Source organism: Leopardus geoffroyi, chromosome B4, assembly GCF_018350155.1.
Source record: "Leopardus geoffroyi isolate Oge1 chromosome B4, O.geoffroyi_Oge1_pat1.0, whole genome shotgun sequence".
Classification (NCBI taxonomy): Eukaryota; Metazoa; Chordata; class Mammalia; order Carnivora; family Felidae; genus Leopardus; species Leopardus geoffroyi.
Genome location: NC_059341.1, coordinates 94,949,605 through 94,971,605, shown reverse-complemented (window position 1 = coordinate 94,971,605; position 22,001 = coordinate 94,949,605). Strand labels below are relative to the sequence as shown.

Genomic DNA, 22,001 nt, shown 5'->3' with positions numbered 1-22,001 from the left:
TTTACGCCATAATTGTTTCCTATATAAGTAAGAGATGGTACTTAGACTATACAAAATTAAATGAGTACTTTCACTAACAAAATTAAACGGTTAATAAGTTATATAGGATTAAAAACCAAGAGATTAACCTATGTTTACCATGTGTGACTGGGACTTGATAATTATTTCATAATCAGGTAAGGTCAATCATTAGTTAAGCTGAACAACTCTATACAGAGTATAATCATTTGCTCCCATTAAATAATTAAAAACAGGGTACAAATCACTAAGACAGGTGAGAACAGATAATTGTTCAAATTTTTATTTTGATGCACAATATGAGAAATGAACTTTTAAATCAACTGAGTTTTATGGAAAATGAAACAGCAAATAAATTAGACCAATGTTAAAACAGATGGTCAGTTAAATGTCCAAACTTAAGGATACAAGAGCCACAGATAAACTTCAATACCACAGTCTTCTTTAACAGGTGGAAGTCTTTCAAACACAACTTTGCTATGAACTACCTGGTCCAGAGCTCAACAGCACATGGGAATGTTTAACAGGGGTGGTGATCAGGGACACGTTTCCTGCAAGGATTATAAAACAAACACTTAAGAAAAAGGCAATGGTAAAAATGAAAAGCATGTAACCAAAGATTTATAGCAAATATAAACACAGCTAAATTCTTAATTTTATTAAAACCATTATAACCAATTCTCTGTAAAAAAGATGCTGTTTCTACCTCATAATTAATATCCCTCAATTATTACTATACTAGTAAGAGGACATTACAAATCTATGGAACGTGAAGACCTGTAGGTATTTAGCAATACTCTATTTCTCATCCCAACAACCTACTTAACAAATACATATTCTCCATTAAAAGGTTAATGCATGTTTTCAGCAAATGCGTTAGGGAATTCTACTACTAAATTAGTCAAAGACAAAGACAGGTACTCTTAACCACAAGTTGTATGTAGAATGACAAGACTTTGGGGCCTCCAGATTAAAAATCTCTATTTTTCTTGCTATTCTAAACGAATGAAAACAAATGCCGGTAGGGTAAGCTGGGAAACTCACTAAAGTATGTCAACAGTGCCTTTCATATACATCTTAGATGTTAAACTTTTATTCTTTGGTGAGAAAATAACAAATCTCTCAGGAAGGAGGCATGGCAGAGGTACTAACAGAATTTTACTTACTGCCTGTATAAGCACCGCTTCTAAAGACAAACACAGCAATCATTCCAGAGAAGCAGACAAAGTCTAAAAACACTGAAAGAGTATACTGGGACCATATAAGGAAATAAATCTTTCAACCTTGGAAGCTTATGGGAGTAGGACTAAAGGATGCTAAAAGATGTCAATATAGAAACTTATCAAGCTGTGACAGTTCACAGGGCAACTGGTCTGGAATGGAATAAGAGTCCCCTGGTTAATAATGGGTATGAAGAGTCCCCAGACCAGTATGTTTGGGAAGGCTGAGTTAAACAAAATTATTCATGTTTCTTTACTGCAATTACTGAGAACGTCTACTAAATTTAATAGACACTTAAACCACTAAAACAGTGGTATCAGATCAAATGAGGTATACCAAGGAACATATTACAAATGTGGTTGAGGGTGTCAAGTCATCGCAAAGATTTATGAGGGCAGGCATGATTATGTGGCCTATTAGGAAAACTTTACAGACCAGTTTCCTTTTGTTATCATTCTGCTTATTAAAGACAGTAGAAAACAGAACTGCACAACCATCTCTGCTGGCACAGCTTCCAAAACTTTCAATTTCTCCTTCCCTCACCAACTTTCCATTTCAAAATGACTGCTCATTTCCCTACCATAGAAAAACTATTTTCAGCCCAGGCCTTCTACTACACCACAGATTTAAATACCATTTCCCCCTTTTCTTTCCACATCCAAATCACTACTTTCTACTCTTTCCTCTTTCTAACAGTAATGGGATATAATAGAAAAAAGCACTCAAGTGGATGCTGCACGATCTGCACAAAGAAATTCCTTGTACCTTAGTCCATTTAAGGTGCAATTTCCTAATGATGTTCCTACTTCCCTCCTGTTCCCAGGGATGAACTCCCCATGCTTCCAACTAAAACCAGCACCCCCCCCTCATTCTCCCACATCTTCTCACAGCTACTCAGTGGGCTGCTCCCTCCTTCTGCATTCATCTCCCCCTACAAGATCACTCCACATAGCACTGAACATTCACAGTAAAGACCCACACATCCTCTAGCTACCATCCCACTTCTCTGCTTCTATTCACAAGAGACTCACATAAGAGAAACTTTATTTCTCCCAACAACAAGAACCTTGGATTGGATTATCCTTCATTCCTTTTCCTTATACCTTATATGCAGCCCATCATCAAATTCTGCAGGCTCCACCTTCAAAATCTATGATCAACACCTCCTGACCACCCTCACCTCTTATCTCCTGGTGCAGGCCACCATCCCCTCTCAATTTCATGAACCACCACTTCAACAGGTAAAATTAATATTTTCATAACTACTAGTAAGAACAATTAAGTTAACTAAATCTTCAGAAGTTAAGATTTTCTGGCTAACCATTTTTTACATGAATGAGTTTCTGAAAAAATTTGACACCTTAAAAAAACTGCTGAAATGGAACATATAAGGAACTCTGGACATCATGTACTTAAGATTACCTATATGAAAAAGTGTACCCAGGATAGAGGACTATAGCGGACTCATCCTGGTAAAAAGACATTCATTCTTACTACTACAGCCCTCGCCCCCATGCAGTATGGTTCTTAGCCTTTCCAAGCCTGCCTCTTTATGTCAATTCTGAGAGCTCTCCTGTGTTACCTGTACCCCTCTCTCCCTGAACTTTTTTGACTTTAAGAGTTATGACTACAGATTTTAAATAACATGCGTAATACTTTTAGTTAGGCAGAAATGGCTCTATCAACTACAATTACCAAACATACCCAGTTATCTATTTTTCACTTCTGTGTTAATTGTTTTGTAAGAGGGGCACCTAGTGGCTCAGTTGGTTGAGCATTCAACTCTTGATTTCAGCTCTGGTTATGATCTCACAGATCATGGGATCAAGCCCCACACTGGGCTGCACCCTGACAGTGCAGAGCCTATTTGGGATTCTCTCTCTCCCTCTCTCTCTGCCCCTCCCTCATGTGGGCACACTAAGTAAACATTAAAAAACAATAATAATTTTAAAAAACAATTTTTTCTAAGAAATGTGTGTTAAAGTGCTACAATACCTTGGTGCTGCTTTGATAATGTTGTCCACACGCAGAATTACCTCTGCTGCTTCAGCTGCACTCAAAAGAACTTGTCGCTTTACTTGGAAACTTTCTGTTATACCCAGTGCTGCCATATCTCCAATGGTACCTTCCTTCATATCTGAAAAAAGACACAGTATTTACTAAATAAACTACAGTTGTTTTTTTTAAAAAACATGTATTTATTATTGAGAGACAGACAGACATAGAGCATGAGCAAGGGAGGGGCAGAGAGAAGGGGAGACACAGAATCTGAAACAGGCTCCAGGCTCTGAGCTGTCAGCACAGAGCCCAACGTGGGGCTCGAACTCACCAACTGTGACATCGGGGCTTGAGCCCGAAGTCAGTCGCCCAACCGACTGAGCCACCCAGGCACCCCTAAACTATAGTTTTAGCAACTAAATTATCAAAATATCTCTAATTACTTACAACAAATAAAGTTAATGTTTATAAAAAATGAGATCACAAGACCCAACCACTCAATTTAATTAGAGCATTCTCATCAGCCTATCACTCAAGGCCTTTGAGAAAATTAAAAGGTCAACTAGGTCAAATAATGGAAAATGAATATAGAACAGTTTTTTTTAACATTTTTAAGTTTATTCATTTATTTTGAGAGACAAACAGAAAGCAAGTTGGGGAGGGGCAGACAGAAAGGGAGAGAGAGAGAATCCCAAGCAGGCTCCACAATGTCAGCGAAGAGCCCGACACAGGGCTCGAACTCACAACCTGCAAGTTTATGACCTGAGCTGAAACCAAGAGTTGACACTTAACCAACTGAGCCACCCAGGCGCCCCTCAATCACCTATCTTTATCTACGTACATATATATACACGTGTGTATATGTACGTACATGTGTAAAATTACTGCAGGGAGCACCTGGGTGGCTTAGTCAGTTAAGCCTCCAACTCTTGCTTTCAGCTCAGGTCATGATCTCATGGTTCGTAGGACTGAGCTCCATGATGGGCTCTGTGCTGACAGCATGGGGCCTGCTTGGGATTCTCTCGCTCTCAAAATAATAGTAAAAAATAAAAATAAAAGGAAAATTACTACAGAAGATGTGCTTATCACTAATTACCATGGATTCTTTTTTAAGATTTTAATTTTTAGAAGTAATCTACACCCAATGCGGGGCTCGAACTCACAACCCTGAGATCAAGAGTCACATGCTCTACCAACTGAGCCAGCCAGGTGCCCCTACCATGGACTCCTAAAACTGGAAGAGAATTTAGAAGTCATCTATTTTTCTTGTGAGAATCCCTACTTGACCTTCTGACAGATCATTTTCATTACCTCTCTTCTGCAGTGCCAGGATTATCTACCCTCTTACTATTCCTGTCTTGGACAGTACATTGGGAAATTTTTCAATTTGAATTAAAATCTGCCCTTTTGGCCACTTTTATCTATGTATCAAAGATCCACACTCAAGAATGTCTCACAGTAAGTTTCCTAGGAGATTAAAATTGAATGTTGATTATACTGTAAGAAACTTAACATTAAGTTTACACTTATTTGAAAATATTAGTACTGTTTATGTATTTCAATCTCACAGTCATAATAAACTAGTTACAAATCTTCTAATTAGTTTTATACCCTTTATGGAAAAAGTTCTGGTAGTGTTGAGAATATGAAGTTAAACATTTTCCTAAAATATGTAACAATTACAGAGGCAAGGGCCACAGGAAACTTTTTTATGGTTATTATGAGAATTCAGCTTAAAGAAAAAAAAGAATAACTTGGTAAAGTTACTACCAAAATTACTACAAGGTTTCATGCAATTTCTTACCCAGTCCAGCAGTTGTATTGCCTTCACTATGGGCAGCTCGGAGCTGCGCCACCAGATCTGCACTGTCATAGCCTGCGTTATCGGCGATGATAGTTGGCAACTACAAGGTGAGAAAGACAAATAGCAAATATTCTATAAGAAAGTGGATTTACTTCTAACCAGGACACCTTTTTAAAATTATACATTTAGAAACAATGTAAAATTGTTCCTTTTAATTACTGCTCATAAAAAAGATAAACTCCAGAATCAAATTTAAGTGGTGTGAACCAGTTTTCTTAATGCCAAAAAGGCAAACATTTTCTACGATAGGAAAATGTATTCATTTAAAAAACCATCAATACTCACAAAATGGGAGTTCAGATCTCTTTATCAACTTACCATTCTCAGTGCTTTAGCATAAGACTCCATTGCAACAGCTTCTTTGCCTGGTGTTCTACTGGCAAGCTGTGTCACAGCATGAGCCATCAGCATCTCGGAACAGCCTGCAGATTAAAATTAAATTCCAATTAAATATTTAATCTCCAAGACCCTGAATTACTGATTTCCCTTAAGATACGTCAAACATTTTAAAATTAAACTCAAAAGTACTGTATATAAACTTTCTAAAAATCATTAAAGCCAAAACCATTACTATACTTGAATAAACTACGTTCAGTATTTTTAAAACGCTTACCTCCTCCATAAACTGTTCTAGAATCCTTCACAGTTTGGGCAAGAACACAGAGAGCATCATGCAAAGATCTTTCTGCTTCATCTAAAATTTGTTGAGTGGCACCACGCAGAACAATGGTACAAGCTTCACCTAAAGTTAAAAGATAAGATTCTTAGGTCACAGTGAACACTTAGTTATAAAAAATAAGTTTGCCTTCTAATCTTTATGTAGATATTGGTTATAATTATTCTTTGGTTTTAAAAGTGGACATGTCCTCTGCTGTTGTACATTCTTTTTGCTAATAATCCATGTTCACAGTAGTTCTAAGGTACCTAGAAAACAATCATGTTGAATACACTGTTCACAAAGGCAAGATTAACATGAGGCTTATCTCAAAAGAAACTGAGATTAATATACATCATGCCTCTCAAGAATTAAGACACATCGTATTCTAGTAAATACAGTAACTACTTCTTTTAACTTCAACAGAGTCTATCAAACAAACATTTAGGAACCTAAATCAGGATCTATATAATCACTCACCAAGTGCTACCCCAGAAAAGTGGATCAGTTTATCTTCTCCAATCATGACTTCCTCAATAAGCTTGCAACTTCCAAGCTTCACTAGTTCTGGGTGGTCAAAGGTAGAAGCAATTTCACCACCTATGAACATAAATACACATTAATTAAATGCACAACGCATTTAAAAATCTGTTTTCCAGTAAGAACTAATGAACTGACATTTTTAAAGTTGACTGCTTACTACATGCCAAGCACTTTGAAGCACTTCACATAATCTAATTATTTAATCTTTACAACCCTCACAGATACTGTTAGGAAATACTAAAATCGAGGCAAAGAGATATTTAGTTTCTTGTTCAAGATTATGTAGCACTAACAAATATAGTAAAGTGGAATTCAAATCCAAGCAGTCTCTTTAGACCTGTATGTGCAGCACACTGTAGAATACTATTTCTCAAAGGTTAAACTGGGACTTTAACATCTATTTTTAAATTTGAATTTAAATTCAGATTCCCTTTTGAATCCTGTCTAGAAAACCAGTACCCTTATGATCCAATTTCTCAAAACATAAGATATTTGACTAATTCTACTATGTCAACAGATGTAAACCTTAGAAACTGCTTAAAGGAGCACCTGATACCTGCTAATCATTACAGTAACTACAATCTCAGAAAGCCTAGGAAAAGGGAAAACGTATACTGAAAATGTCCCAGAGCAAACCTAATGAGATGTCAAAAAAAAATCTTACTTTACTCCTATGTCTTATTTCTATTCCTATTTTCCCTCCATCTTCCATGGTGTAAACTGAAAAGTTCAGCCATTTCCTTTCCTCGTTAATTAGGCAAAAGTTAAACTTCCATTTTAAAATCCCTTTCTCTCGGGGCGCCTGGGTGGTGCAGTCGGTTAAGCGTCCGACTTCAGCCAGGTCACGATCTCGCGGTCCGTGAGTTCGAGCCCCGCGTCAGGCTCTGGGCTGATGGCTCAGAGCCTGGAGCCTGTTTCCGATTCTGTGTCTCCCTCTCTCTCTGCCCCTCCCCCGTTCATGCTCTGTCTCTCTGTCCCAAAAATAAATAAACGTTGAAAAAAAAAAATTAAAAAAAAAAAAAAAAATCCCTTTCTCTACCTCACTACTCTCATCTAATAAAGTAGATTTCCTCTACCATCAACCAACCCCTCTTTTAACTCAGAATAATGGATGCTTTATATCTATTTTACAAAAAAAATTATAGAAAAAGACTCTGGGTCATTTTTATACTGATTTATACTCATCCGTACAGCTGAAGTTCTTTTGACTTTTGATTGGCAAATTCCTGAGACTGCTTTGTGTTCTAGATGTGAGACACAATACATTTGGGACATCACATCCCCAAAATGAGACTAATTTGGCTTATGAGAATTTTCACTTATCTTAAATTCACTAACTTCTCTATGCTGGCTTAGAAAAAATACGTATGTATATCCTTGACGTTTACGAGAACCAATTTCACACATCTTAAAAACAAGTAAGCTAAAGATAGGAGGCACCAACGGGTAAGATCAACTTTGCAGTTGGGTGTGCTTGGTGCAGTCAATTTTCCTCTGAGTGTATGTGGCAATTTCATGTATCAAGTCCTTATGAGATCAACTTATCCTATGAATGTGCTATCATTCACATTTAATTCTTAGGTCATATCTTTAATTTTGTTATCTTAAAGGAAGAATTACACCCTAAATTTTATTACCTTAAGCATCAAGTATGTAATTGCTCTTAAAGAACTTTAAAGTAAACCTATTTCAAAGTAATTAAAGAAAGAATAAACCCATTTCAAAGTAACTAATGAAAGAAAAAAGTCTTTAGGTCAGAAGACCACACTTCTCAGAATTATTAAAAATGGCTGAAGAAGTTACTCTGACATGAGACCAATCCTACGTAGCCTTTACCATAGTTAGTATACTTTTATTTCTAATACTCATGGCACTTGAAAATTCAACATTCCCAGTGCCTTTACATCTCAAACCCCTCTCCTTAAATTCTCATTGGTGGATCCCAAACCACCTTTCCAACATATTCATTTATTTTCAAGGGCCTAAAAACTAGAGAATAAAGGTTGCTACACTTATGTCTTTAAGGTTACTTTAAAAACTATTATCCCAATATAAACAAATTACACTCTGTCATTTTGATGTAGATGTGATCTTACTCATAAATATATTTTTATTCCACACAACTGGGATTATGAAACTCATACCTCTACCGAAGCATATTAGAGTATACGAAACTTTTCATTATTCATTGCTGAATTGTTTTCACACTTAGTTCAACATTGATTCCTTCCACAAACTTAAATGAATTAACAAAAACAATGTGCAAGCCCTTGACCCACTCTCTGACATATAGTTAAATATTCAATAAAGGTTATTATTGTAACTTACTACCACACAGGCACAAAGCATTGGACTAGTCACCACTAAAAATAAACTAAAAACCAAACACTCCTTTTTTAAATTTTTGTTTCTTTAGGTATAGAACAATGGTCCTGTGGGTTTGTGAGAAAAGATCTAGTATCTTTAAAACAATGTAACAAAAAAAGAGAGGGCAAACCTAGCATATAATTTGGTATATAGTAAAATAACATAACTAAAGATGTCAAAAAACCATAAATCAGATTTCAGAATAATGGTTTATTTTCTAAGCCCCCTAAAGGTACTTCTTTGTACTCTCAGCAATAAGTTCCATACACTAACATTTAATAAATCCAAGAGCGATTAGTGTTTGTTAGAAATTAATGCCTTTTAGGGTGCCTGGGTGGCTCAGTTGGTTAAGCTCTTCCTTTTTGCTCAGGTCACGATCTCAAGGGTTGTGAGATCAAGACCTGCATCGTGCTCTACACTGACCTCACGGAGCCTGTTTGGGATTTTCTCTCTGCCTCTCTCCCTTTATCAAAATAAACTTAAAAAAATTAATAAAATAAAGAAAGAAAAAAGAAATTAATGCCTTTTTCCCATACCTGTGACAAGAGCTAAGCGTTCCACACCCGCAAAATCTGCATGTTCAATAGCCATAACACCAGCAGCACCAAAGAGCTGTTCAGGATAATTATAAATTAACTGCCTATAAATAAAATAAAAATATTGTTCAAAATTGTTATTTCACAAGTCTAAAATTCAACAGACTAAAAAACATGGAACCATTTTTACCTCACCAATACAAATTTTACCGTATCTTCCGTATGCAATAATTTATAAATTACAAAACTTAGTGCATTCATACTAGTACTGAAAACAGGTATTTTATATTGTTAACTAATAGGATAAACTAGACCCATAATTCTGAAAAGTAATGTAGCAAAAAATGCATCAAAAACCACATCAGGGGTGCCCGGGTGTCTCAGTCAATTAAATATCCGACTTCGGCTCAGGTCATGATCTCACAGTTCCTGAGTTTGAGCCCCACATTGGGTTCTGTGCTGACAGTGGGAGCCTAGAGACTGCTTCACATTCTGTGTCTCCCTCTCTCTCTGCCTGCCCTTTTTCCCTCTCTCTCGAAAATAAATAAGCATTAAAAAAAAAACTTAAAAACAAACAAAAAAAACCACATCAATGTTCACATGCTTTAATTCCACTTCTGAGGCTCTACAGTAGGAAAATAAATTTAGATATTAAAAGATTTTGGGGTGCCAGGTGGTTCAGTCAGTTAAGCACCTGACTTCAGCTGAGGTCATGATCTCACAGTTCATGGGTTCGAGCCCCGCATCAGGCTCTGCACTGACAGCTCAGAGCCTGGAGCCTGCTTCGGATTCTGTGTCTCCCTCTCTCTCTGCCTCTCCCCCTCTCATGCTCTGTCTTTCAAAAAAAAAAAATAAATGTTAAAAGATTTTAATGGTATTTGTAAAAAAATTTTTAGAGAACAGCAAAACCTGCCAATGACCTTAATGTCCACTGGGGAGTGTTTGTGCAGATCACAATTTACCAGTTATGAGAACTTTGTAATTTTAAAAATATATTAGATTGAAAAAAAAAACCAAGTTACAAAAGTTTACAGCATGCCATCGTAAGTAAGTGAAACACTGAAGCTAGAACACTACACACACAGATCAGCTTAATAAAAGAATTTCAGGAAGGTCAGACCCTAGACTCTGTTCCTTCTTTATACGTTTCTGTTTTCCAAAATGAGATTTTTTTTAAAGTTTGTTTTGAGAGACAGAGGGTGCACAAGCGGGGTAGAGGCAGAGGGGAGAGAGAATCTCAAGCAGGCTCCACACTGTCAGCGCAGAGCCCAATGTGGGGCTCAAATTCATAATATGTGAGATCACCACCCAAGCTGAAACCAAGAGCCAGGCCCTTAACCAACTGAGCCACTCAGGTGCCCCAATGGGGTATTATTTTTCTATCAGGAGTATAAAAAGGACATGTTTAAAAGTTTGAAACTTAATTAAAAAAAAAAAAGGCTAAAAAAAGTTTTAAAAATAATCATTATAAAGCACTGTTACGCAAAATGCATGTTCTCAGATTCACAGATCACACAGAAGTTTACAAACTTCTTTTTAAAAAGCCCACAAGCGTGCCTGGGTGGCTCAGTGGGTTAAGCATCTGACTCTTCATTTGGGCTCAGGTCATGATCTCACATTTGTGAGATCAAGCCCAGCATGGGGCTCTATGCTAGTGGCATGGAGCCTGCTTGGGATTCTGTCTCCCTTGCACATGCTCTAACAATATAAATAAACATTAAAACAAACAAAAAAAGCCCACAAACATCTGGCCTAGAACAATTATTTTTCATCAAATATTAACTGTCAAAGTTAACTAAAGTTCACTGACAGCAACATGTTGTTCCTCTTGGCATTTTCACCATTTAAAACAATCCAAGGGAGCCAACCAGAGGGAAAATTAGGTACATTAGAGGCCCTGAGGTGGGAATGAGCAAACTGAATTCAAAGCAGTGGTTTTAGGCCCCCTGAACCTGGAAGAGAATAGAGGACTCCTTGCCAAAACTCCAGTCTAGAGTTCTTGCCTCTAGGCCTTGCCAGGAAATGGCCCTCACTACTATTGGATCCTACATGTTCGGCCCTATAACATCAGGGCCCCAAAGATGGAAGCTGGTCTGAGAGCCATGGAAGCAAGCTACGGGGCCCGGAGTGCCTGCCACCTGGACACTGATTCTATTTTACGCTGCCTCAGACCACTGGAGTGGATAGAGTCGTGACTTTTTATTGACTCTTTTCTAGTTTTACTGAAAATAAATTTCCATTGCCTTTGTGGGGGGAAAAAAAACCCAAAAATGCCTTAGACACTAACAATTAAGAACACATGGGGAAAGCCACCTGGGTGACTCAGTCAGTTAAACATCCAACTCTTGATTTCAGCTCAGGTCATGACCTCACAGTTCATGGGTTTAAGCCCCACCTTGGACTCTGTGCTGACAGCACTGAGTCTACTTGGGATTCTCTCCCCCACCTTGCCCCTTCCCTGCGTGCATGCTCTCTCAAAATAAATAAACTTTGAAAAAAAAAGAATACACAGAAGAAGCATACACATACTTTCTCACAGAAATTAAAGAAAACAGGTGCCTGAGTGACTCAGTTAAGTGTCTGACCCTTGACTTCAGCTCAGGTCATGATCTCACAGTTCATGAGTTCAAGCCCCGCATCAGACTCTCAGCATGGAGACTGCTTGGAATTCTGTCTCCTCTCTCTCTGTCCCTCCCTACCTTACTTGTGCACAAGCATGCACTCTCTCAAAAACAAACTTTAGGGTGCCTGGGTGGCTCAGTCGGTTAAGCATCCAACTTCAGCTCACGTCACTCTCTCATGGTTCGTAAGTTTGAGCCCTGATCGGGTTCTGTGCAGACAGCTTGGAGCCTGGAGCCTGCTTTGGATTCTGTGTCTCCCTCTCTCTGCCCCTCCCCTGCTTGTGCTCTCTTTCAAAGATAAACATTAAAAAAAAAATCAAAATAAATGATTTTAAAAAACACAAGACAAAATTCTTATCTAAAACTTGGTCTCTTCATTCTTGTTTTCTTTGGTATTAATTTTTTGCCACTTCAAACTCTCATCATTTGATATGGGAATTGAACCTCTCCACCAGATATATATATCACACACACACACACACACACACACACACACACAATTAGTCCAAAACTCTAAAACTGTAACTGTCAAATCAAAAAACTATTTTGTGGGGCTCCTGGGTGGCTCAGTCGGTTGAGCATCCGACTTTGGCTCAGGTCATGATCTCACAGCTCGCGAGTTCGAGCCTCGCGTCAGGCTCTGTGCTGACAGCTAGGAGCCTGGAGCTTGCTTCTGATTCTGTGCCTCCCTCTGTCTCTGTCCCAACCCACTCGCATTCTGTCTCTGTCTCTCTCAAAAATAAACAAACATCAAAAAACTTTTTCTTGGGGCGCCTGGGTGGCGCAGTCGGTTGAGCGTCCGACTTCAGCCAGGTCACAATCTCGCGGTCTGTGAGTTCGAGCCCCGCGTCAGGCTCTGGGCTGATGGCTCAGAGCCTGGAGCCTGTTTCCGATTCTGTGTCTCCCTCTCTCTCTGCCCCTCCCCCGTTCATGCTCTGTCTCTCTCTGTCCCAAAAATAAATAAACGTTGAAAAAAAAAAAAAAAAAAAAAAAAAAAATTTAAAAAAAAAAAAAAAAACTTTTTCTTTTTTTTAACTATTTTGTTATTAATAAAAAAAGGTTTAGTAAAGTGCAGTAACATAAAACATCACCAAAATCATAATAAAAGTGCCTTGCCATAAAATTCTAATTATATTCAGAAAAAACACGTTTCTAAATAACAAGTCACTAATTCAATATTAAGTATTTCCATAAGCCTTCAAAGACATAAATCATGTATTACATTATTATAACTATTGTTAGCAAAACCACATACGGACCTGTTAATAAAGCAATTTATCCCATGCTTAAGAATACGTTCAACTTTCTCCTTCATTTTTTCCTTTTCTGCATGTTCTATTTCAGCCACTTTTGCTGTAGAATCAACTCTTACCCTGGAACCAAATATCTAAAACAAAGGAAAGCATAAAAACAACACTTAAGAGTCTCAACATAAACATTTTCACATAAATACACTGAAATTATGTATTTGGATACATTCATATATATTCTAGGTTTTTTAAGTGCAAATGATTCCCAGCCTGAGTTTATTTTTTTTATTTTTTTTTGGAAAGTAAACTTCTTACTTTTATTTTTTTTATATTATTTTGGTTTTATTAGTTTTTTATTTTTTTTTCAATATATGAAATTTATAGTCATACAACACCCAGTGCTCATCCCAAAAGGTGCCCTCCTCAATACCCATCACCCACCCTCCCCTCCCTCCCACACCCCATCCACCCTCAGTTTGTTCTCAGTTTTTAAGAGTCTCTTATGTTTTTCCCAGCCTGAGTTTATAAAGCAGCTAACAATTAGAATTCCAAGAAATGTAGTTAACATACCTTTATTTTATCTGTATCCATACCCGTGTTTGCAATAAGAATTTTAGCATTTTCAATTCGCTTTGGTTGATTTACTCCAATTTTTTTATCCAACAGAAAGCCTACAATACAGAATACTATATTAAATACTTCAAAGCTATATTGATAAATCTTCTATAGATGTCTGCTTTATCAAATTACTTTCAAAGAACACATTTGAGTCCAATTCTTCAAGCTCCTAGAACCTATAAAGCATTCCATTAAAGCAGTGATCATTGGGGCGCCTGGGTGGCGCAGTCGGTTAAGCGTCCGACTTCAGCCAGGTCACGATCTCACAGCCCGTGAGTTCGAGCCCCGCGTCAGGCTCTGGGCTGATGGCTCAGAGCCTGGAGCCTGTTTCCAATTCTGTGTCTCCCTCTCTCTCTGCCCCTCCCCCGTTCATGCTCTGTCTCTCTCTGTCCCAAAAATAAATAAACGTTGAAAAAAAAAAAAAAAAATTTAAAAAAAAAAAAAAAAAAAAAAGCAGTGATCATAAAAATCAATTTAGCAGGTGGAAATGTAAGAGTACAGCACAAACTTTAAGAATAAACACAGTATTTTGAAACTTTTGTTCCACATATATACAATATATGCAGATGTCGATTACAACATAATGCTAATAAATCCACTTTCATTCCTTTAAAGCCAACACAACAGAAAAACTGAGGATTCAGAAAAACAAGGTATTGCTAGAGATTACTGAACTTTTTGAAGCACTGAAGCTGGTTAAGAAAATGAAAAAGTCATGTATAATGGAGTCAGACAAACCTGCCCCAATCATACTCATGCTGCTTACAGGCTATGTACACACTCTTAGACAAATTAATCAACCTTAGCTAGTCATCTGTAAAACAGGAGTATCACCAGTGGCACAGATGCTCGTTTCCAGCCTAGAGGCCTGATAATTTGGAACTCTCTCTCCAAGCTTCTTTTAGAGGCATGCATAACTTTTACCTTTTCCATTTTCATGTTGGGTTTTCCACCCTATTAAGATGAACCTAATTCTCAAATCACTGGGTCAACAACATAATGAGGGATAAATAAAATTTTAAAACATTCAAGAATGTAGCATTCAAGAATGGTAGCTATCTTTGTTTTCATTATCCTTACCTACCCACTAGCCTCTTTTAGAAATGCTACACAGCCCTCATAGATAAATTCAACACAGAGTACTTTCAGAATTGTTACTGCCTTGAAATACAAATGACCTATAAATGAAGTACGAATCACTGGTAAAACACAACTTGTTCCTGTTTCTCCTCTACAGAAGAGAACGCCTACACATTCCACACCAGAAGTCATTTTGTGAAGTAAATACAATGTAAAGATGTTTTGAAAAATTCATACTCTAAGAACGAAATACACCATTAGTAAGAAAATAGCAATTGCTAAGACTTCTGTATAACTTTAAAAAACACCAGCAACTATACCTTCAATACCTACACCAACTAAATGATATGACTTAACACAAACCCTTCCTGGAAAAAGTTCTATTTCAGAGTAGCTGATTTCCACTAAGACTACAATTTCTCTTTATTAGAAACTGCAAGTAATAACTTCTTGGCATAAGTAAAACCTAGAGATTATCAAAGAAATGCTAGGATGGAGTGAGATGAAGCACACAGTTACACATAATGGATCAGAATGACAAAAATGGTTATTATTTGTATTCTCAAAGACAAGTTTTCTGGCTTTGTGAAGTGTCACTAGTCCTGACTAGCTAAAAACAGGATTCGCTATTTAGCCCTCAACATCTGATCAAACCTTGTTTTCCCATATTTAACATATACATACCTTCATCTAAATAGGAATCTGCCAGACTTCCTCCTAGCTTCTTGATGACATGAATTGCCTCCAAATTACCAGAGCCTTTCAGTCTGAGAACAGCTTCCACAGCTAACTGAGTAAAGTGGTCTTTGTGATGAGTAAGAAGTTTTGAGGATAATGTTGTTCCTGCAATGTTCATTAAATCCTGACGGAACTTAACTTCGTCAGAACTAAAAAAAACAAAAAACAAAAAAACAGAAGACTCATGCCTGTTCTTAAAATGCTTCTCCAAAGATATCAATCCTATTTTTCTTTTTGAAATTTATCCAAATAGGTGTCAGTAGATCATTTCACCCCAGTCAGGGCTCTAAGCCACAGAAAAAGAATTAGAGCTCACCACCAATAATCAAGAAATGCGAAATTAAAAGTTACTAATTTCCCACCTATCTGGCAAAATACCAAAAAACAAATAAGCCAACAAAAAAATAGCAAATACTCCAAGAGCATGGAAAAATAGGTATTAATATACAGATATTGGGAGTGAGAATTAATGTTTTCTAGAGAGTTACTTGTAAATAAAAATGCCTTAAAATACACATATACCTTTGGACCCACCAATTATACTTCTTGAAACATTTTTTTAGGAAAGAGATTTGTCACATTACTATAAAGCTAAAAATTATCAATCAAGACACAGATTTCCAAACACAAATAGATAAATTATACTATAATCAAATGCATACCTCTATTAAAACTAACAATGCAGAAAATACTAACACTCAGAAATATTCTTATTATTCAACTAAGTTAGAAGCTGTAAAATTCTCTACACGATACTATTTGTTTCTGTGTGTTGTGTGATTATATACACAGGAAACTGGAAACCCAGCCTGTATGTGAAGTGTAACATGGAGGGTTTGTTTTGTTATCAGGGCAGGATGAGGCAACAGGGTCATGTTTGTAAATGCTTTTATTCTCCAGACTTTCTGTATGGAGCATATTTTGAAAAGAATGTTAACGGGCACCTGGGTGGCTCAGTCAGTTAAACATCTGACTCCTGACTTTGGCTCTGGTCATGACTTCACGGTCATGAGACTGAGCCCTGAGTCAGGCTCAGTGCCAAGCATGGAGACTGCTTGTAAGATTCTCTAAATCTCTCAAAAACAAACAAAGAAGAAATGTTAAATACTTAAAAATAGGATTATTTTGGTATACCAACCCATGATCAACTGCAGAATTCAATAGAGCCTGTCTTGCCGCCTTTGTGGCTTCTCTCCAACCAGCAATGATGGTCTGTGGGTGAATCTTTTTTGCAATTAAAGATTCTGCTTCCTATTAATAAAGAGCAGAAAACATTCATCAACAGTAAAGACATAAAGGGGTTCCTGGGTAGCTCAGTCAGTTAAGCATCTAACTCTTGATTTCAGCTCAGGTCATAATCTCCTGGTTCATGGGACTGAACCCCACTTTGGGCTCTGCTCTGTCACCAGAGCCTGCTTGCAATTCTCTCTCCCCCCACCCTTGCTCATGTGCATGCACGCTCTCTCAAAACAAACTGAAGCAGGACCCAATGACTTCCGGTCCAAGAGCAAAAAACAATAAAAGGAGGTTGAAGTTGCTCAGATATTCTTACCCTTAGCAATTCTGCTGCTAACACAGTAACAGAGGTAGTGCCATCACCAACTTCATCATCTTGAACCCTTGACATATCTACAAAAAGGAAGCTATAGTTACTAGCTCATTCTTATGAGATTCTGCATTCTAAATTACTTCTCCATAGCTTACCTAATTCTCTAAACATACCCACCACCAATCTGAATCTCACTTATCTAGGTTTCCTCACCTAACAAACTCTGGAAATTCTCAGTCTGAAATGTTTTATCATTAATAAATGCATGGTACTCCAGAAGCTTGTAATAATGATAACAATTAAAAAGTAGACATCAATTAATCACAAGTATAGTTCATCAACACAACCTATTTAAAAATGTGTTTCAAAATGTTAACGAAACCTTATCATCCTCATACGCACCAACTAAAACTTTAGCTGCTGGGTTGTCCACACCAATGTTTTTTAGAATAGTTGCACCATCATTGGTTACCATGAGAGAGGCATCTCGTCCACTGCTTAATAGAATTTTATCCTAAAAGGAATAAATAATAAATATGTGGTTCAAGATATAAATGTATCTGGAAAAATGCATGGGTCAACCCGTATTCTCATATACTGTTAATGTGTAAATACTCTGGATGGCTATTTGGCAGTATCCATTCAAAATTTTCAATGCATACACTCCATAAGCAAATCCTGGTGTCTACCCCTAAAAACACTAGAACAGGGAAATATTAACAAGGTTGTCTCAGCACTGTAATAGCAAAAACAATGGAAACAAACTAAATGTCCCTCAGTGTGGTCATAAATAAAATTTAAACATTAATGCTGAAAGGAATTTTAAAAAGCTACCTACAGATAAAGTACACACGCGTAGTGCCTATGATAAAACAAAACATATGCAACAAAACACATAACGCACAGATAAATCTACATAAATATATTGGGAAGACTTACATCCAGATATAACAGTGGTTGTCACTGGGGAGAGGATCCAGGATGGTGATCCAAGGGAACTTTAGCTTTATAAGCACTGTTTTCATTTTTAGCAAGAAGAATATATCCACATCTTACATGTGTAAGTAAGAGTTAACTTTCCAACATTAAAAAGCACCCCCCAAATTGAGTTATTAACTGTATTTCCACCAACAGCTCTAAAACAATATCAAAACATAAAAATTCCTAGTTTTCCTTACCATGCCCTTAGGTCCCAAGGTGCTCTTTACCAAGTCTCCAATAGCGATGGCACCAATAAAAGAGGACTGGAGTAAAAATCAGAGATTGAAGGGAAGAATCAATTTTACAATCTTAAAATTCAAAAAGTACAATCGAATCTTTAAAAGAATGGGAGAACAAGGCTTACCAGCCGAGCGGTCTCTGCTCTCTCTTCATCAGCTCCAGCCTTGAAGATGTTAACAGGTGCGAGGGAAAGGGACGCCTAAAAAGGAAAATCAACAATCAGTTTGAATACCAATATTTAACAGGTATATTCAGATGCATGGAGATAAAATATGCAGATATTAAAGACAAGTTTAATTTACAGCATAACATACTTTTTCAAAAAAGTGACGTTCTCCATCACTGGGGCGTTTACTTAAGGGGGGAGTGAGGGACTTATGCAAGCTGCACGGCAAGACGACCTTGCTTTTGGGATCTACTAGCGCTCTGCGAGTAAAAATTCTATACCAAAGAGACTGTTAAACATGGCAAGACTTAAAATGGTTTTAAGCTAAGCATAAGGCAGGCAAGAGTTGTAAGCCACTAGCTCAACAACCGCCCAGTGGACCAGGCAACGCGGTCGACCCGCCTCCATCTTCACCGTCCGGTCCCTCCAGCCCGGTCGCCATAGGCTCCTCCCCAAGAGAGGGCGCGGCCTGCCGCGCCGACCCGCCCGGGGCACTAGAAATTTCTTCGCTTGGGTTGAGCCCCGGGCCCCGGGTTCTGGTACTGGGGAGAGGCCTAGTAGGCCCAAGACGCTGGCATGGAGGCCCGCCCCTCCCCCTGCTAGGCAAGGAGGGCTTCACCGGCGGGCCCGGCGCAGGCCACACGCCGCGGCCCGCGCCATGTGCGGCGGCCTAAGGAGACAGACACAAGGAGTCCGCGGCAAAGGGAAAACAGAGGGGACAGCGAGGCGGCAGGGCACGACGGGACGTGGCGGGGCTTAGACAGGGCTAGCGGGGCCAGACTCACCATGGTTCCGTAGAGTTCGGCACACACGCTAATCCCTCACTGCTCACGCCCGGGACCGGAGGTAAGAGAAGCCGGAAATGACGGCACACGCTCTACTGCAGGAGGCGGAGCTCCGACCAGCGCGAAGCTCCGGCCAGGCGCCGCCAGCTGGAGCAGTGAGTGGTGCCACTTTGAGTGGAGCAACGCGGTCGGAAGCGCGGCTCCTTACGCTGGGGGGCGGGGCTTCGGCTCGCGCCCCGCCCCCTGTGGATCCGCCTGCCAGAGACCTGGAAGGGGTGGGTCCGACATCTAACTTGCAGCGGGGCAGGTTGGGAGTTGAGCTCCCGAAGAACAAAGGGGATTTCGGGACGTCGGGCTGCCATAGCAACGGCGTTCTTGCTCGTGCGTTTAATTTTTCTTAAATTTAAACTTTTGAAATTTGCCTGAAAGTACCACATATACACAATTTAAAGTGTTATATACTAATAACGAAAGACAATTCACCAACCTCACCACTTTTTTCCCGGGAGGCAACTACATTCAGCTTTTTCGGGTTTTGTTTCTTTGATTACTTACCATTATATTACTAAATAATATTTTATTGCTATTTTAATTGTAAACGTTATTTATTTAGTATTACGAGGAAGACTTACATTCCTTTTGTTGAATTTTAAAAAGCTGTTTTTAATTGGACGTTGACTGTCCGGGACAAAGTCTTGTGAACTCTCATGGAGACATTTACTTTATCTTTGCCCTGCCTGCTCATTTTCAGGTCTTAGCTTTCACTCGATTTTTCCCCCTCCACTAGTAGAGATGACCAATACCCTCTTACATAATGTGTTGATAGAGACCAAGATCAATCCCAAATATTTCAGTTTATTAAAAAACAAAATTTTCTACTTACTCCAAGTTGACCCCCTAGGACAGTTAAAATTTTTGTCCTTAAAAAAACCTATTGGTTTTCTATCATCCACTGATACCCTTTTCTCCCTTTGACTAATGCATCACTCAGCAAGCTTGTTAACATTGATAGATGTTTTCAATTTTTAATCGTTTTCACCTTTCAGATTTAAGAGGGTTAGTTTACATCAGGGAGGGATGGTGAGGGAACCAAATCCAACCTGCCACCTGGTTTTTTATGGCCAGAGAGTTAAGATTGGGTGTTACATATTTAAATGGTTGGGGTAAAAATGGTGAATATTTCATGATACATTAAGATTATATGAAACTTGTATTTTGGTGTCCATAAAGCTTGGTGGAACACAAGCATACCCATTTTTAAAATAATATATATTTTTAAAGTTTATTTTTTAGTAATCTCTACACCAATGTGGGGCTCGAACTCACAACCCCAAAGTCAAGGATTGTGTGCTCTTCTGACTGAACCAGCCAGGTGCCCCTACCCATTCATTTTTATACTGTGCAATGTGATATAGAATTATACAATGGCAGAGTGGTTGTGACAGACTGTCTAGCCCATAAAGCCTAAAACAGTCACTATTTGATCCTTTACAGAAAAAGCTTGCTGACCCTGGTTTACACTATGCTCAACTCAGGTCCATCGTGAAAACAGTTGTTCATACTGGACAAATTGTTGTTTTAAATCTATCAAGAGTTTTGTTTTGTTTAAACTTGCTCTTCTTTTAAGAAATGCACTTTCATGGGCAGATCCTAAATCATATACTGGAATGAGAAGAGTCACAATAATGAGAAGCTGAGATGCCTGCACAATATTGAAAAAAGGCTGTTTTCATTGCGGACAAAGTCGCTTACTTGGAAATACTATGTCCTCTGGCAGGCCTGAGTCTTACCTAAGCCTGAGACTATGGGTGATGGAAAAACCAATGCCCCCTCCCTCCTGGGCTTTAGAGAAGTTGGGGGCATAACGGGGGGGGGGGGGGGGGGGGCATTTGGATGGGGACTAGGAGGCAGGCCTTGCTCCCAGTGGTGCTAGGCCAGAGACCACCAGGAGGAGACCCCCTATGAGGGGACTCTCAGCAATTTGTCCTTTCCCCATTGCATGTGTTTTGACTCTTCACCCTTGTCCCCTAGGGGTTAAACACTCAAGTTTCTGGAATCAGGCTGCAAGGGTTTGGATTTCAGTTTTTCTATTTACTAGTTTTGTAACTTTGTAGCTTTGTCACACAGCAATAACTAATCTACATACTGTTTCAACAATGCCTTTGAATAGGCGTTTATCCAGTTGTGTTTCCATTTTTGTAAGAGCTTCTGAATCAGTCTCCCTGCTTTATTAAAATGTCATGCCCTCCAATGTTCCTCCATGTTGATGTCAGAATAATCTTTCTCAACTATTGTTTCTCCAATGTTTAACATCCTCCAAATACTCACCATTTTAATTAAGACAAAATTCCTACGTGATCTCATTTCTTCCTTCTTATCTCCCATCCTGCCTTTGCAACCTATGCTCCAGTCATATGAAACCCCTTGCCAACATTGAGCAACCATGATCTTTGTGTACCTCTGTGTCTTTGTCTCCTTAAGACACCCTATCCTCTCTTCTTTTAAATCTGTGAAGACTCTCATCAAAAACCTTAGGGATTACCACCTCTAGGCTTTTCTTGAAAATCTCCATTCTTAGACTGAGTTTGATGCCCTTCTTTTGTATGTGCCTTTATCATACCACTTATACTAGGAATTGGGAGAAACAATTTTTTCAATTCTCCTAAGGTATGTAGTTAGTACCATTCTAGAGGTATCAGAGAGAATTTATCATATACAATTTGTCTTAGGGCTTAGCTCCCTGCGGGGGGAGGATGGGCATTACCCTCATT

The 22,001-nt window shown here is 38.5% G+C and overlaps 1 protein-coding gene across 1 annotated transcript; it reads right to left on the bottom strand.

Moving 5' to 3' along the window:
* Positions 1-285: 285 nt before the first annotated feature.
* Positions 286-19,421, bottom strand: CCT2 (chaperonin containing TCP1 subunit 2). Its single transcript, XM_045463026.1, has 16 exons — positions 19,231-19,421; positions 18,404-18,478; positions 18,237-18,302; positions 17,461-17,572; positions 17,062-17,138; positions 16,648-16,760; positions 15,456-15,658; positions 13,644-13,744; positions 13,083-13,210; positions 9,203-9,306; positions 6,237-6,356; positions 5,715-5,843; positions 5,420-5,523; positions 5,042-5,141; positions 3,235-3,376; positions 286-569 (listed from the first exon to the last, which is right to left on the bottom strand). Exons 1-16 carry the CDS (start codon positions 19,231-19,233, stop codon positions 539-541), a joined length of 1,608 nt encoding a protein of 535 aa, XP_045318982.1. The 5' UTR covers positions 19,234-19,421; the 3' UTR covers positions 286-538.
* Positions 19,422-22,001: the final 2,580 nt, after the last annotated feature.